This window comes from Anser brachyrhynchus (assembly GCF_964034855.1).
Source record: "Anser brachyrhynchus genome assembly, chromosome: 3".
NCBI classification, from domain to species: Eukaryota; Metazoa; Chordata; class Aves; order Anseriformes; family Anatidae; genus Anser; species Anser brachyrhynchus.
In genome coordinates, this window is record NC_137696.1 from 68300658 (window position 1) to 68319483 (window position 18826).

An 18826-nucleotide genomic window follows, 5' to 3' on the forward strand; every position below is an offset into this window, starting at 1 on the left:
CTTTATTTTAAACAACTGATTCAGATGGAAAATATGATGATCTCTCGGGCATGCTAGCCTCCATCATGTCTGATGGAGATGCAGCAAAATCAGACTAAGTACAGGTTATAACCATTACTCTAAAAGTAATGTATTAATGCTAATCAGTTTAAGTATTTGGGAGAGAAGAGTGGTTGCTGTCTGTGGAACGGAGAGCTGTTAGCGAGAGGTGAAGCATAAGGGGAGTTGTCACACACCATAAACCTTGTGAGCTTCAGCATGTAGGAGAGCTAGGAATTCCAATTTTTGAACCTAAGTTTTTAATGAATTTTATAGGCCTTCCGTGACTATAAGGACAAATGTTTCAACTCTGTTTTGAGAGGTGTTTTCTCCTTTTTCCCCTCTGTATTTTATCCTTTTTATTCCTTCTATGAATTAATTCTAGTGCATAGCAGATACTTTTTTTTTTTTTTTAAATTTTGTTTCTGTGGAATTTAATGTGATGATTATGTACTCTCATATTCTTGGATAGTATTCCTCAATGCATTTTTTGGATATGTAGGATGTGTGGATTTTGACTGTTCTCGTTAGGTTATTTGTTATGGTTATAATGGAGGTGTGTTATAAGGCTCTTTGCACTTGGAAGATCAACATTGTAGTCAGTGTCTGGAAAAGCAAAAGAAATTGCAGAAGGAGATTTTTGTAGACATTGTAGCCTGTTCACAGAATCGTAGAATAGCTGAGGTTCAACGGGACCTCTGGAGGTCATCTGGTCCAACCCCCCCGCTCCAGCATCTGCTCAATCATCCGTTCCATCTGTGTAAAATTCAGAGACTTACTGGGCATTTGGTACTAACATGCCATGCTTGTTAAATTGCATAAGATTTTAGTATGTTCAACTGTATGCAGCTGGTGTGAAGACAGGTTGATGACTCTTCCTTGGAAATAGTACATTTCAAGGTTTACAAATTTATTTATTTATTTTCTTAACTACCTGAGTTCACTAAATAGTGCTGCAATTGTATTGATAAAGACACGACTCCTGGTTATTCTCACCTGGAGCATGAATTACTACAAAATAAGATATGTACTTCAGAGGCGAGCATGAGTGATATTTTGAAGAACCGGTAACAGAACTTGCTATGAGATCTTTCTTCTGAATATGTAGATGAATATTTTTTTCCAACATTTTAATATTGCTCGGTATAGTTTTTCCCAAAGTTTTATCAGCAGTAACTTCTATCAGTAGTTGGTTGTTAATTCATATCTTGCATTTAATCAGAGGGCTATATTTAATCAAAGGGTTATGCAGTTCTTTAAGTACAGGTCCTACACCTATGTTGTGGTTTAACCCCACCAGGCAGCTCAGCTCAGCAACATCCAGCTGCTTGCTCAGTGAGATGCAGGGGGGAATGGGAAAGGTAAAAGTGAGATGACTTGTGGGCTCAGGAAAGACCATTTAATAGGTAGAGCGAAAGCAGTGCGCACAGCAAGGCAAGGCAGAACAAGGGATTCATTCACTGCTTCCCATCAGCGGGCAGATATTCAGCCAGTTCCAGGAAAGCAGGGCCATCACAGTTTCTTGAGAACCTGTAAAAGGAAGAAAATGTAAAAGATGATTCTCCAGTTATCTGTTGGATAAAGCAACTTTCTGAGGAAAATTGTTTTTGTAGGAGGAAAAGTTATTATTTGGTGCCAAGAAGTGATCCAAAATGATGGAATGACTATTATTCCGGTTTAAAATAAATAGATGTATTGAAATTCTTTTATAAACCCTCCTTTAAATAAGTTCAAGAAATACAGGGCATATAATTTCCTCTTCTGAAAGGTCTGTAATAGCATTTGTAATCTTCTGTTGCATATGGTAATGATTAAGGCTTATTTAACTCTTTGAGATTTTGGGTGATCCTTGGGAGTTGTATTCTCAGCAGATTGTTAATTCTTATTTTCTGCTGTCATATGCTTATCAGCCAGGGAATGACCAGTTTAATTTCTATTTTCAATTTCCACGCCTTTTGCTTGTAGCAATAAGTATCTTCTCAGTGCAATTTAAATGCTCTTTCTTTTGGAAGAATAATTAGTGTTAAAGATACTCTGAATATGAATGCTGCTTCAAAAATTATGTTTTCCTATTCAGTTAAAATCTAATGACACTTAGTACTAGAAGGGAAAAAATAGCTAAAGAATTTGCTGGATTCTTATTTTTTAGTTGGTAAGAGAAAATAATCCTAAAGCTATTTGGTGAGCTTTCTTTCCTTAAAAACTTTCTGACTAGTTGAAAGAAGTTACTTTTAACTTTTTTATTTTTTTATTTTATTTGTTTATAGTTTTTGGTCTGGAAAAACCCATATCTAAATTTTTTTACTTATCTGGAAGCATTGTGGCTTCAGCTTCCTCTCATATCTTGAATCAGTTCTGGTGCTTGTTGAGCTGTCCTGGGAACTGCGTCATTTCATTTCAAATAAACAAAAGGACCTTCATCATCTCCACTCCCCCTCAGGGTGGGACAGGAGACCTGGGTAGTCTCCTGCTGGATTTGGGCGGTTTTGCTCGTGGAAGGGTCTGATGGAATAAGAGAGGGGTCTATTTGTGTGCTGTGGTTCAGCAGCAGGGGGCTTTTGGGCCACCTTGGCGGACTTGCGTGAATTCTGCGTGAATGTGTTTCTTTGTGCCATGCCAAGTGCTCGGCATGCCAAAGACATACACAAATCTCAAGTACTCATGTTGTCTATAACACTGTCTGCCTTAGGATACTTTTAATACTTTCAAGTTTCTCTTTAATTTCTTTTCAAGTAATACCCAGCAGAGGAAGTGGTTAATTTGATCTCTGCTTATAACTCTCTCAGTAAAGAACTGAGGCTCTTTAATCAGCATTTGAAAATCTAAATGCCTCCTGGCTTGAGGAACTGTTTGGGTGTTTAGCTTATGTTCAGCAGTGGTGATGATACAGTGTCATTGTAACGTGTTCACCTGTAGGTGGATGCAGCACTGGTCTTCCATCCTGGAAACTCCACCACAATGAGCATGCGGGACAAAACTAGTGCATAGGGAGATTGTCTGTGCGTTATTGCTGATCTTATCCAACCAGTTAATAGCAGAGTTACTGATAGCAATGCCGAAGCAAAATGGATTTCAACTTTTTTCTGCACCTCTATTTCATAGAGGGAGGTTGTTGCTATTGTTTGTAGTCTTTAGTGCATCTTTGTAGGACTGAATTTTCCCCGTTGCACAATGCCTTAATTTAGCATTGCCAGCTGCTTCTCTGGGAGCAGCCACATGTTGGAACATTTTTCTTTTTGATGTTAGGCTATGCAGGCATGGATGGTACCCGTTTATATGATATCCCAATCGGAGAACTTTATAGTAACTTGATCTCAGTATAGAGTTGGGAGTTTCTAATGTTCATGCTTAGAAAATGTATATTCTTCTGGACATTTTGCTGGAGCAGTGTATGCTGCTTCTTGCACAGCCACTGGATGACTGAGAAGCATCGTACAGTCACCATACTGTGCAGAGCTGCTGTTACTTTCATACTAGCCCATCCATTCATGGTCGCTGGTGTTGGAAATTCATGTTGAAAGAGTGCCTTGCTTAGTTCCCAAATAAATATGAAACTTTTCCATTTGCCTTTCAGCTACTTAGTGCTCAGTAGCACTATTCTTTCATGAGTTTGCTTGATGCACTGTATCAAACGTCTTTTGGTGAATGCTTTGTTGGAAGAGGCCGTTCAAAGGAGCACATCTTAACATAAATGTTCTTTTGTGCAGACGCTGCAAGCTTCCATAAAATCTGAGTTGCTGACATTTTTTTCATCTCACATTTTGGAGTACTTAGAACCTGTGTATTTGCTAAAGATCCATCACAAGAAAAAGCAGAGTGAAAAGTCTGAAGTTACCATACCTTAAAAACTGATACTGTGTTTTCGCTCTCTGCCTGGCTATAAACAAATTCATAGGCAGTTGGTTTTATGTATGAGAGAACTAGGAATTCAGACACTTCAAAAGTGTATATATTTAATGTATATTCATATGTAAAATGTTGATAAGAGGAACAGAACTTCTGTAGCTGCTTAAAGTTTGAGGAATGACTGTTAAAACTTCTTCAGAAACTTTGCTCAGAAGAGACGTTGGGGAGTACTGGCCTACCTTTGAAGTTTTTTGTCTGTTTGTTTTGTTTTAATTGTTTTGTTTTCTTTTAATTGGTGAAAATTTTCAATGTTCTTCTTGTTATGGAGTGGGCAAGTCATGACTGATAGTAGTACCATGCCACAAGTTATACCCTTACAGTGTTGCGGCACCCACAATACTAATTTTGTGGCTAACGTGGTGCTGCTCCGATTTGCCTTGCCTGGGTCGGTCTCACTTTGCGTGGCCATGTCGAACTGTCCCCTGGGTGCTTTGCCTCTATGGAATGGAAACTGGGGGAATCCCAGTTCCTTGACCTCGCTCTAGAGCTGTGCTTTTGGCACGATCAAGTACAGAGTGGAGGGCAGGATGCCCGTTCTTGTTTGGTGAAATTGCTGTGCCTGCGCAAAAGCGACGAGCAGTTAGTGTCCATTAGGCTGAGTTTCTGTCTTTACTCTGCCCTTATTTACAGGGTGTACGTTAATGACCTGTTTCAGTGTGGTATTTTAACAATTCCCATCCTCTTTGGAAAGTAGAAGAAAGAAATAAATCTGCTGCATTTCCCAGCAAAATTAAATGTCTTTTTTTTTTTTCCTTGTTTGTTTTTTTAGTCTTTGCAGTAAATTCTGAGTCTTGCCTTGATTTGCATTCGAGCTGTGGTGCATTGGCAGTGAGCTATGCAGTGAAGTTAAAACTGTCGATCCTGAATTTTTTTTTCCCCTTTCATTTTTGACAATCTGTAAAAAAAAAAAAAAAAAATGAGACAGGTCTTCAAGAATTTGAGACTTGCATAGGGAATAATACTCCTAGCAAGTGAAGTGTATAGATAATGTTCCAATATGTCTCCGTAGTACTCAGATACCTCTGACCCAGAACGATTTGAAGACATGTCGGAGACCTCTTGCGTTATGTCAATAATAATACTATTGGTGTATGCTTTTTAATGAAAGCAATTGACTGACAGGCAAGTCAGGACATAATGATGTAGGGTGTTTTGTATGTGCATCCAGTAATGTGTTTTAAGTGGGATTACACTGCCTTTATATTTATCTCTAGATACACTCCTTAAGGTGTGAAACTGAACATATGGGGTAGGACATTAAAATTGAAGAATTTAATCAATGTCTCTCTTTTTTCATCGTTATTTTTTCAAATTGGTTTGTTTCTTTGGGTGTCAGATATTCACTATATATTGGATAATGGAAAAAGAAAGAGGAAGAGGAGGCTGTAATTGAGGTGTGTTGTTGTTTTTGAGTATGTTAAACAGATGGAGTATGTTCAATTTATTTACTGGCTTTGGTTTTGCCTTTTGAAAACAATATTCTTCCTGGAAGGAGAAAAAGTTAATAGCTTTTGAGGTTTTACAATTAGCCTTGACTTTTTCTCGTTTTGCAAATTACAGAAATACACAGCCCTTTGTTAAATGATCACATGGATAATACTTTGAAGAACAAACAAACATAAACACTAATGCAAGGTCAATGTACATTTTCTGTGAACTTATATAGAAGTTTCTGAACTTCTTGTGTTTGCAGTCTACTTCGAGTTGCAAACCCACTTCTGTATTTCAGTATCACTTTGTTGCCCAGTGTCACTCAAAAGCTGCCTGATGCCTAATTGGGAGCCATAATGTTAGGAATGTTAAGTAGTAGGTATTACAAAATGAAATAAAAAGGTCACATAGTCCTGAGCTGTAGGATAATGCACTTAATTACATTGACTTTCCACCTCATGCCATTGATGGTGACATGAAGTAAAGACAACCCCTTCTTTTGACTTTATGGGTCAGACTTCTTTTTTCCCGACCTTGTTCAGTGAATCTATTTAAGTGTCTTTGTATTACACCCTACTACAGTGGGAAGTATGTAATTCTTTTCCCCATTAGCAAGCTGTAGAATTGAATCCACTTCTATATCCATAGATCTAGCTGCATATAAAATTCAGAACTTCCTAACTGTTATGTTCACCTGAAAGTGTGTCCTGGTTTCTGCTGGGATAGAGTTAGTTTTCTTCCTAGTAGCTGCTGTGGTGCTGGGTTTTGGATTTAGGCAGAGCACAGTGCTGATACCAGAGGGATGTTTCAGTCGCTGCAGAGCAGTGCTCGCACAGAGCCGAGGCCTCTCCTGCTCCTGGTGCTGCCCGGCCAGCGAGGAGGCTGGGGGTGCCCCAGGAGCTGGGAGGGGACACGGCCAGGACAGCTGGCCCAGGCTGCCCAAAGGGATGTCCCACACCGTGTGGTGCTGCGTGGAACAGTAAAACTGGGGGGTTGGCTGGTGGTGGGGGGGTAGGGGGCTGCTTGTGCGCTGGCTGGGCATTGGTCCATGGCTGGTGAGCAACTGCATTGTGCGTCACTTGCCTTGTATATTCTTTATTATTATTATTTGTACTAACTCGCTTTATTATTTATTATTTGTACTAATTACTATTATTTGTCCTGACTATCCATTCTGTCTCTGTCCTATTAAACTGTCTTCGTCTCAACCCAGGAGCTTTACCTTTTTTCCAGTTCTCTCCCCCATCCCACCGGAGGGGATGTAAGGGAGAGAAGTGAACTAACGTCTGTGTGGAGTGTGGCTGCCTACTGGGTTAAACCTTGCCAAGGTGACATAATAATGCCACAAAAATTGAAGGAGCACAATAGAAGGCAAGCAAGTTACCACCGTGTACCCTTTAAGTGGAGATTGTTTGATGGTTAGTACACGTTTGAAGGGAAGAGGATTTACAGGAGTCGAAGACCAGACTGCTGAAAATTACAAGTTTCACACTTCAAATAGAAGCCCATTTTTCAGGGAGCAAGGAAGTGAGAGAAAATAATTTGATCTGCCACATTGGTACATTAAAGCAGAAGTGTTTTATTTAAGGATTTTATTTATTTCTTTATGGTCTTAGCATGATTTCTTACCTGCAATTAACTGCTAGATGATAAGAAAGCTTGGTTTTCAGTAGGAGATAAAACTAAGGCTTTTCCCAAATAATTAGTTAGAGCATGAATTTATTCTGAAATGATCCATCCCTGCTACTGAGCTAGAAAACCAAGTTCAGTCTTTATCAAAGTAAACAAATCAGAGAGAGATAGCTGTGAGGGATATATTTAATGATATGGCTAAGAAAAAGTGGTGCTCATCATCTCATATCTGTGTCATTGCCTTTCAGAGAGTCTGTGACTATCTAAGCACTGAATAGGCATCAAAATCCTCCTGAAGCTCAGATCCTGAAGTTGAATTCTTGACATGAGCTCACTAAAGGTTTAGGGAGCAGTGTTGTTTAGCTGTTTCATGCTTTGATGTTTCTATTCTGTGTAGGAGAGAATTGTATCGGTCTTGTTGTTGTTGTTACATCCATGATAATATTAGGAGCTATTAACTGGCAGATAAATGGGATGGACTTCAGAGAAGAAGAGCAAAAATGGGAGAGTGGAGTTTGATTTGGGGAAATATAAATGGTGTATAAATAGAAAAAAAAAACAAAGTATGGTGAGAGAAAGAGAACATTGTTTATGTGTTTTAAAGATTGTAAACTCGCAGTGATGGGTAAGACTTTTGGGAATTACTGAAAGGAGGGTGAAGCAACATAAATGTCAAGCTCAAGAAAAATGTTGCTCAAGAGTTATGATGCATTTTGTAACAGTCCTCCTGCCAGAGTAACTAAAGTCTTTTCACTTACACATGGTGAAAACTGGACGGTGAAAAGAACAGTTAACAGCAATGGTCTTTGTCCAGGTGTAAATGATGACTTTGGATACTGTTCACATCTAATTTCTCACAGCATCATCCAAAGATGACATTACCCTTTCTATCCTGTAAGAAGAACTTGCTCTTTCATCTTATCTTTCTTTATTCCCCTGAAGTATGGTTTTTTTTGGTACTGTTCTGTTTTTTAGTGAAGCAACTCACTTGCATTGACTTCTTTCTTGTAAAGATGTGTGCTCTGTTTCCACTAAGATACTCTTAGGCCAATATGATGGTAAAAATCGGAGAGCCTGTCTTCACTGGGATTTACTAAAATGGCTAGTCTCTGCAGTCTAACAGCAGGTAGGTAACACTATCTAAATGCTACCATTTACCTTTTTGGCAATGATGGTGCCTTGTCCAGACACTGACCAGGGCACTCTCTGTCCCTGTTTTTTTTTAACAGGATAGGGGAAGATAATAAGATGACCAATCTTGTGGATTGAGGTAGAGAGTGAGAGATCACTTACTGGTTGCTGTCACAGGAAAAATAGACACAACTTGGGGCAAAATTTTATTTATTGCCACTTAAAATTGATTTAGATGGTGAGAAACAAAGGTAAAAACTAAAACATGGGAAATGGAGATTGCCGTCAGTCCATACCACTGGGTCTCTGCTGCTCCTTCCTCCTTGCCCTGTTCCCCTGCCCCAGTGTGGAACGGATTTCTAAATATTTGGCTCTGACAGTTGCGCTACACTCTCCTCAAAAATTTCAAATAAGGATTTAATTAATCTAAGGGTTTGTGAACATTTCCCATGCTTACACTTTGCATTTCTGCCAAGTCCAATAATATCTTACTTTATAACTTGCGATCTCCTGTCCTATCATTATTTCTCTCTGTTTTCACATTAAATATCTGGGTAATTGTTCCCTGTTGCTTGAAGTGGTTTGCTGAGGTTCACTTCCCACCTCTTGCTTTTGTACCCTGCCAGTATTACCACTAATAATCATCCAAGATGTTAGTTAGCTATGCTAACTGGCCTCTTGGCTGTTTTGTCACTCTTTCATTAAATAAATTTATTAATTTAAAGCTTTTTTTTGGTAATAATACAGTATTATAAACTTGTTTCCTGTGTTGTTTTTTTTTTAATGCAGTTATACACAAGCAATGAAATGTAGGCATAAATGTACATGTTTTCTGCAATAACTTTTATGTGAGAACAGATCATCTGCATGTATGTTTGATTGCATGGTAGCATATACTACCATCTGCATGTATGTTTGATTGCATATTATCTTTTAATTTTTTATTTTTTTTAAAAATAGTTGTGTATATTTTGACATTTATCAACATTCTTGTGCTCTGTAGCTAGTTATTTAAAATGTAAAGGAAAATCTCATGGTACTGGCACTATTTAATCCTATTACTTCATGTCTATTAATATTTTTTAAAATATTGTTTGTTTTGATAAGTGAAGGGGCAGTAGGTGTTAATTCTGTGAGGAGTTATTTTCCTAGGGATACATCCGCGTCGTGATCCTTCTTCCAGTAGACATTGCTTTATAAAAGCAGTGTCTTGGTAGCGAAATACCTTTCAAGTTTAAAAGCATTATTGCTTGTTCTTATCAACACCAGACTATCTCAGTTTTTGCCGGACTTACAATTCTAAACCTTTTTGTTTGGAACATTATTCTTTCTGTAATTTCTATGATTCATATTATTTCTGTAATTTCTATTATTCATTACTCACTTATTTTAATGTATTGCTCAGCAATTTGTGTTACATACATATTATTATTATATATTAAATATTAAAGGAAGGCAGTGCTTTTTTTTAACAAAACCCAACAATGTACAGAGTATCTAGGGCTTAAGTTTTGTCTAAGGCTTTTAAGTTCCAACTTAAGGTACTACAAGCTGGCATAAATAAGAAAAAAAAAAATTAAATCCTGTTTTTGTATATAGTATTCTTTACAAATAAAGAATGTCTTTCTTGGAGAAGGTGTAAGAAAATATTTTGTGTGTTTTTCAAAAATATAAATTTGAGGTGTGTTTTACTTTGGCATGGTCTTCCGATTTTCTTGGATTAGGTAGATGCCTGAGGAGGGAGTGAGGAGCACATTCATGAAGATAGCCTGGTAAGAAGTTTAAGAAGGGGAGGCAAGGGGAAGTAGTTTGCAAGATGCTGAACAGATGCTTTGGCTTTGTGACAAATGGTTTATGAATGCTGTCTGGAGCATTTCATGAAATGCTGTGGGACTAACACATGTAGATAGATATATGCAAATTTGCTTCTAAGTATTTTTAAATGATGAAGAATGAGGTTGGAGAAGTGGAGTATTATAAAATGTGTGTATATGCTGAAAAATGTATGTTGCTGCCTCCAAAGATTATAGCAGATGAGTTTAGTATAGGAACAAGATCTTGAAATATTTCTAGTTCGTTTGTTATTTGGTTGTGATCTTATTTTCCTCCCAGTAGCTTTATCTTGAGGTAAATTGAAAGAAATATTTCAAAAATTCTGCAAAATTTAATTCTTATATTCTGCTCCTTCATTTTCTCCCACAGATTCCCTTCAGAAAAAAAGTTGGAGGGTTTATCTGTTTCCTGCTCTTGGCTTTAGAAGTGTAGAAAAAAAGTATTTGGTGTGGAAAAAAAATATTTCGCTTTTTGTCTGTTACTTAAAAATATTTGCAAGATATATGTAACAAAGGCTAAGAGGCAATGTAGATGCCTGTATAGAATCAGTGCTAATGCTGTGGAAAGTATTCTTTGTAGTTTTTCACTGATCCTTTTCACTTTTCTAACTTGTTTAGAAAAAAAAAATCCCACAATTGCTGACACATAAGCTCCCCCTGCCAAATGCATAGTATTTATTCCAAATTTTGGAAAATAATATTCTGTATTGCGTCATTCATGAGTAATCTGGTGCTTATAAGAGCATATGTACTGAGGTAGAGATTACAAGCAGGCTTTCTCTAAGTAAGTTTATTCTAGAGTCAAGAGACATAATCAGTGCACACCATTGGATGTAGTTTAGAAACACTTTTCGGAGCAGCTTGTGTGCAATTTTCAATTGATTTTAAAACATAATCATTAAAGATCTCTAACAGCAAACCTACATAGTGTAATATGATTCTTTTGTGTCTTTATAAATGAGAATTAATGATGAAGAGGTAGCAATGAAGAACTGATAGTCTGCCAAATTCTCTTTTAAAGAATAAATAAATCTTATAAAAGATTCTGCTTATAATTTTAAATACTAACTAGGTGCTTATGTTGCATTGTAGTAGTTCTCTTTAACATCCCCCTCCCCCTTTTTTCTTCTTGAAGATGAGTATTAAAAGATCCCAGCACTGTACTTTAATCAGAGCTGCTTTCATTCTGTAGCATTGCCTACTCTTTTGCTACATTTTTTTTAGCACAGAATTGCTTTACAGGGCAGTAAATTGTCATCTCATACAGATGATTTGATCCATACTCCTAAATTGTCATCTTCTCCTGAGAAGATGAAAATTGTCAACAACTTTCATATTCATACATACAACTGTTTGGGTCGCCTGAGAACACAGTATTTCTTTGTTCCATAAAAATCGAAAGATGAAACTTCATGTACATAAATGTAGTAATTTATACAAATACGTACATAAGAGAAGACTTTCAATCGATAGTATGCTCATTCATGTATATACTCACAGGACTCGTATGGGACTACTCCTTTGGACAAGTGCTTACTAATCTATGATTTTTTAAATTTAGTCTAGTTTTTGAACTATATTTTTGATGGATTTTAACTGAGTCTTCTTCAGGAGGAAGAGTTCTTTATAACAGTGCTCTTGAAGAAGTAAATAGAAGCAAAATATGATAACATGAACCTTCTGGAACCACTAAGCAAGACTGGCAAGGATTCATGTTGTATACTGAGCTGGATTTTCTCACCTGGTTGTAAAGTTTTGGCTGATGTGCAGTATCTCAGAAGCGTTGTTTTGTGGGGTTCATTTGCAAGATAGTACACTGGCATGAAGTTGTCGCTCTTGAAGAAATGAGGGTGCTATGGGGCTAGGATACTGTGAAACTGGCAGCCATCCACTTACTGTCCATTCTACAGAACATCAGGACAAACCATTTCAGCATTATGTCCTGTATCAACTTCTTAAACATCTGATTTCCACTTTCTGCCTTTGTAGCTAGGCAGGCTCAGTTTGTTCTGTATTCTGTCTACTGGTAAAATAAACATACAAGATGGGATCTCTTCCAGCAATAGAAAACTCTGTTATCCTCTCGGACCCGCTGGCAAATGTAGCAACAAACCCAACTTTTCAGGACTTCAAATGCAGCTTGCTGTCCGAAGTGAGCCAGTTCAGTTGCTAGTAGATCCGAAAATCAAGTCTGCCTCCATTTCTGGGTGGAGGAAGATCTGGTAAAGCTGTGCTGAGAAATGTGGAACTTATTATTCCATACTGTTCGTTTTCAGGAAACCTGTGGAGCAAGTTGAGAGAATTTTGGCCTTGGTGACCTCAGAATAATGATGATCCTTTGCACCTCTCATGATTTTTATTCAGTCCATCTGTGATCCTATTCCCAATTATCTGATCCTAAAACAGGAGGAAGAAATGTTTGTAGTTGGAAGCACATACAGAGGCCTTCATAGATATGCTGTCTTCTGTAGATGCTGCTTCAGTGACATTTCTAGGCATTTTATAGCATGCTGAATTTCTTCCTTGAACTTTGAGATTTTGGAATATGAAAATATATGCATTCCATCCTTTTTTACAGTGAAAATCAGTTTCTTGGCATTTATATTCTTCCTTACTACTGTTTTATTTTTCCTTTTTATTTCTCCCTTCCCACTCCCCTCTTCTTTAGGATCGTATATGATAGTGATTTCCTCAGACCACGACCCTGGAGAAAAGACTCGGCTCCAGCTTCCAACAATGAAAGAAAACGATACTCACTGTATCGATTTCAGTTACCTTCTGTACAGCAAGAATGGAGCAAACCCAGGAACTCTGAACATCCTGGTGAGGGTGAACAAAGGCCCGCTGGCAAATCCCATCTGGAATGTCACCGGCTCTACTGGCAAAGACTGGCTTCGAGCAGAGTTGGCTGTCAGCACCTTCTGGCCCAACGAGTATCAGGTAGGCTTGCAATAAATTTTTATCTCTTCATAATGCTTACAGCTAGGTCCTGTACAATTTACATTCATTCTGGTCTGTTTTTTTGGAGTACTTTCCCAGTGTCCTTAAATATCGTGTTCCATTCTGAATAAATAAGTATTTGAGGATGGGAGATTCTTATAGGAAGTGATTATTCAAAGTTATCTGTTATTGTATAACAGGGAAAAATTAACAGGAACCAAGCCTCATTAAAAGAAATGGTGAGGTTAAAGTCCAGAAACATCAAAAATTATAAACTCCGAGAAATAAATTGCCTGTGCCACTATAATTTGTACCTGTCTTCCTTCCTCTTTTGGATATGCCTGTGTTACTGTGTCTAATTACATGACTGTAAACTGTTCTTTCCACATGACATTTGCTTCATTTGCTGTGCAGGCAGAACGGTGCTCACCTAATGAGCAGCTGCTCAGGACGTGTTTGTCTCCTGTTTGCTTGCTATGGGACAAAACCACCTGCAGCGTAGCCCTGTTGTTTAGGGAGAAAAATAGTCTTGTTATTACTAGATGCTGTTATTTGATTTGTTTGATTAACCTGAGGAAGTACCCGCAGCTGTTTCACTCGGTGGGTATTTGATGTGAAGGATGAATCTCATACACAGGCATTTTTGTCCTGGCGTGCAAAAGGGGAAGAGTTGGATTAGGTACGCTCCTCAGAGCTCTTACACCGTGAGGCATTATGTCATGGTTGTGCGCAGGGCTTACAGGGCCTTGTCCAAGGATGCTCCAGGACATTAGTGCTGTTGCAAGCGGGTCGGATATCCAGGCCAGTTACCATGTGAAGCAAAATGGCCTCTGTGTTCATGATTTTCTTGACTAGAGGTATTGTGGGAACGTTTCTTAAAAGGCCTTGTTTAAAATTTTTTGCGATTGCCCGTCATCAAAATAATTTCCATGAAAAACAAGCGTCGGTGCAATTGCTAGCAGCCTTACTTATAAGGTGAAGCCAGTGTTATTTATTAGCATTTTAAATTTTTCTTGAGTTTCTGTTTCTCTGGTTTTCATATTTTTATTTATAAAGCAATTTAATCTATCCGTGACATTGAAACTATGTGGAATTGGATTTAAAGATCTGAAACCTGGTTTCATAAAGCCTGGCTTCTGAGGAGGTGTTTTATTAACCCTTTTATGTTGCTAGAAAGTAGCTTTTGGTGTGCTTAAAATAACCAGGAGCCTTTTATAGCTGTATAGTAGTAATCAAGTATAGCAGCATTATATGCAGTAAATCAGGTTTCTGCTGACAGATGGCCAGGCTTGACAATGAGATTGGTGGTTGGGGCCTTATCTTAGCAACACGGCCATTTTTCACTTGCGTTATAGCTTTCACATTATCTCTTCATAGACTGTACTGAAATTCGTTCTTTTCCTTGCTCGGTCATCCAGCAGAATATTGAAATCATGTATAACATAGTTTATTTTTAAATTAAAAATAAATCTGGAGTAGGGCTGGAAAATTGTTAATGCAGCCTGCCATGATTTGTGACTGTATGACTCGTACAATTGTTTTTATAAACAGGAGGGGAAATATGCGTGCTGCCTGTGCGTGCCTGCTTGTTCGCACAAAAAACAGGGTTGGTGTTTTTGTGGTTTTAAGTGGTCCTTTGAGGCCTCAGTCAACATCGCTTTTCATGGTTGTTTTTTTGTGTGTTAGTTTTGAGTTGAGTTATTCATCGGCATGGAAGTCTTTTTTCATTTGCCTCATAGGAGTTCTTTGCTATAGAGCTCCAGCTCATGATTTTGTCACTTTGATCTACCTGTTGGGCCATGAGTTTTGCTAGCACTGAGGGGAAATACGCAACGGTTTGTAAAACAAGATGGAAGAGGCTTTTTACTAGAAGGGAGACTGGATTCCTGCCTCTCCAAGCAAGGTCACTACTAAAGACGACTGTGGAGCAGAACTGTGCGAAGGTACTTGGGTCGTCAGGTCAGCTGCATTGTGATTGCCTTCACTTTTAACTGAGGGAAAAGCTCAGAGATTAGCAGGGGCTGAGCAGCATAGTTCACGTTACAAGGAAGCCTCATACAGCGAGCTGGAAGTTAGCAGGATGTCTGTGTAATAATACTAATATAATGCTGCAGCTCAGCTAATTATCTCCTTAAAAGCATTTCTATGCTCTTCTGTGCTGGTGCAGTTTTATTGCTTCCTGTTCAAAATGAGCACAGTGGTCTTGCATATCACTGTTCAACAGTATAGATACAATTTAATATATTTTTAGATGGACTGAACGTTTCCTCTTACTTATGAAAATACCTCTTTTTTTAAAAAAAAAGGAATCATTTACATCTTTTTTACTATATTATTAAGTAATTTTTTTCTCTCTCTTTTTTTTTTTCTCCTCTTGAAATGCAATATGATTTATTACAATAGCTTTACTGGATCAGGCTGTCTTTTTGTTTAGCTTTGTATCCTGTCCCTGACAGCAGATAACAGTAGAATTTTGTAGAAGAGTTCATCATCAGGACAAACTCATGGTCACACCTCCCCAGAATACACCTCTAGCCTTGAGCTAATTTGCGGTTCAAGAACTTGGAGCATAAGAAACAAGCTAGTCCCTTTGCAGACTTCTGTTAGTTCAGTGGTTTTTTTTCCTGTTTTTTTTTTTTTCCACTGATTTAAGCTTCTAGTGTCTACAGTGTATATGACATGAAATTATATGACATGAAATTCTAATGGCAGTTACATGTTAGGACCATTCCTGTGGGCTTCTCCAAGCATGGGACCTGTAATTCTTCTGTTCTTGTATTTCGCACTCAGGAAATTTCTGCAGTCCTGTAATGATACGGTCTGTCTTTTCTCTCCTGCTAGAAGGCATCTGCATCTTTTATTCTGTTTGTTTAACATGGGGATGAACTGTCAAGGAAAAGGGTTTGGTTAGAGAATCCCTTGGGACTGAAGACATGATTTGATTTTGATCCTTGTTAGTTCTGGAATCTTTTTTTTTATCGCTCTGTTGGAAATGCTCCACCTTTGACCTATCTAAGGTTTACTTCAAAGGAAAACTGTTTGAGGATTTCTGTCTTTTAAACTTTATAATTGTTTGGGAGATTTGTCTTTCTTTATTGTATGTTGGTTACTACTGTCACTCATTAGTTTATTTTAGTTAAAATGTTTATTCCTGTCTGGATGTGTTGTTTTGTCTAATGCTTCTGTTCCTTTCCCTAAGTTCTTTCCTGCTTTGCACAGTAAGGATTGTACAGCTGCTGAAGACTGTTGCTGCTTTTCTGCCTTTGTCACCATCATTTTCCATTTCTCTTCTCTTGCCACCTATGTCATCTTTTTTGATTTTTGTTCTAGTTGTTTTAAATGAAGGATGGGGTTGCTTTGTTTTGGTTTGTCTGCTTGAATGCTATTTTCCCTTGGTATTAATTTTTAATTTTTTTTTAATCTTCCCCAGCAAATTCCTGTTACTACTGTAGTGTCATGTCCTTGCTCAGTCACCAGTAAGGTCCAGTTTGCAATGTGAATCGTGGATTTTCTGGTTTTCCTTTTATATTGCCTCTGTCTTGATTTTAGTAACTTTTGACCAGAAATTGATAAGGAAACTTGACTCGGAACTACAAATCCCAAACTTGTTAAAAATGAATTATTTGATTTCTTTATGGATCTTTAAAACTTCATTATACAGTAATGGTTCTCTGCAGCTTAAAAATAGGCTAGCTAAGGTACCTTCTTGATAGTAGTGATGATTACACTTAGAAGTGTAGCTAGCAAACCAGAAATAATGAAATCATTACCAAGTCGATGTTGTTTTTATCAGTTCAGGAAGACTAATAATGATGCTTGACCATTTAAAAGGTGTAGGAAAACTCTAGAAAGCCAAATCATCTTATTCCTGACTTGTGAATCCTTATTTGAATAATGAATATGTTATTATTTTAATATTGATGGTTTATAGGATTTATAAATGTTTAAATAGCTCAAAGATCTTGGAAAGTTATTTTCCCTTACGATTTTAAGAGCTTTTGAAACAATAACAGAATTATAACAGGATGGCAGATTGACTGAATATTAACTAATGGTGTGTACATTCAGGCCATATGCTAGATAAGGTAAGAAACAGATTTCTTGTTAGATAAGAAAATTCGTTGTCTTTTTGGCTATTAGATCACTACTCTAAACTTACAGAGATGTGAGACTGTTGCCAAGCTGCATGTGGGAAAAGATTGGGAAAGCAGGGAATTTTATTTGGTTTGATCAGCTGATATGTCTGAAAGGAAGCAATGAGTGAATTGCTATTAGAAAGTACAGAAGTACAATCAATACAGCCTGTGTGAACTGCACAGAACTGAGTTACAGGCCAAGAAGAAACCCAAGCCTCGTGAACTCCTGCTTCCTATTTATAAGCTAGATCTCCTTGATTCTATACAGTCTCTAGCCTTGAAGCGATAAGTAGAATCAGGAAAATCCAAAGAAGTTCTTAAAAAAAGGAAAGCGTTCCAAAGTACTGATATTTTCAAAGGAATTAAATTTGGAATACAGAAAATGACTAAAAATAAAGACATTCTGGTTGAATAAAACTTGTAAACAGTGTAATTCTGTTGACTAAATAGAGGAGAACTTAATATGGGAAGTGTTGTATTTGAATATTTTAAGAAACACTGATAAGTAGCTAGGCAGTTCATGTTAAAGCTTGCTCTAAGTCTTGGATATTGAATTGCAAGACAGTGCAAGCCTTGTGGAAATCCCAGCACGAGCAAGAGTTCAGTGCCAGAGGAGCAGCGCTGTAGGCACGCATGAGAGGAATGCTCAAATAGGGTAAGTTTCTTTGGCCTACAAAAAGATGCAGTTCAGGGAAACATGATAAAGGTCTGCAAAACCAGGACTGCTGTGAAGAGGAATCCTCTTCTACTTCTAGAATTAAGGACTTTTCAGTCTGGTGGGGGAACCGGTCTGAAAACAGGCAAAGGGTGGCTCAGGCAGCAGGCTGTAGGCCGGTGGAAGCCTGCGTCAGGCATAGCTGTTGGGGATGCCAGATGAGTATGTAGGCTGAAGGAGACACTGAGCAAGTTCTCGGAAGAGATCTTTTAGAAATCAGTAATTATGCAAACAGGACCACGAACTCTCATGAACTGAAATTAGCTGGAGGAGCAGAGGATGGTTTGTCGGAAACAAAAAGGTATTGTGTACTCTTGCCCTGTTTTTACCTTTCTACAGAGGCTTCCTTATGATCACTGTTAAAGAAGGAGTGTTGGGGTATGTAGACCTTTGGCCTGAACTGCTCAAAGGCATTGTTAAATTTCATACAAAGGACAAAGGTGTTTTTTTTTTTTTTTTCTTCTAAGTGTTGATGCGCATTTAATTTCTTTCTGTATTCCTAGGCATACTAATTGTAAGTTTTATATTCTGTGGTTACCTAAACCAGTCTGGTTGTATTCTGTTAAAGTTTTTGCTCTGGTAGTAGAAATGAAAGCTCATTTCTTCTGCCGCTAGCAGACCTACACCCATTTCTCTTGGCTCCTTTCAATCTAACTTGGGCTAACAGATTTTTGTGGACTTCTTAAAATTGTAATTTAAAAACTGAGCCTCTTTAACAAAAGCTTATAAGCATTACAGCATACCCTCTGTCATGTCCTGATTTACTTTTGAGATTAGGAGTTAGTCTTTATGTTTTAAAGAACTGCATCCAGTGTTGTTGTTGGCCATGACTCAGGATGCTAGCTACTACTAAAGATTTATAGTATGACACCTAAACAGTATTTCAAAATGAATCAGTGGAAGCCATCTTATTATTTTTGATTAATACTGGCTCAATTAAAATGGCTTTTACAAGAGTAAATTAGAATTTAAAAATGAAATCTCAGAATTGTGATTCACACCATCAGAAGGCTCCAGGGAGACCTCATTAGTGCTTTTCAATACTTAAAGAAGACTTATAAAAA

The 18826-nt window shown here is 37.7% G+C and overlaps 1 protein-coding gene across 7 annotated transcripts in view; it reads left to right on the forward strand.

Annotated features, from left to right (window-relative positions):
* Positions 1–18826, forward strand: part of PTPRK (protein tyrosine phosphatase receptor type K) — a 421389-nt gene that overhangs the window by 125703 nt on the left and 276860 nt on the right. For all 7 annotated transcript variants that reach the window (XM_080586782.1, XM_080586784.1, XM_080586779.1 and 4 more), the window contains exon 3: positions 12640–12911. In XM_080586782.1, coding sequence (XP_080442908.1) covers positions 12640–12911 — 272 coding nt within the window. The remainder of the gene's footprint in view (positions 1–12639; positions 12912–18826) is intronic.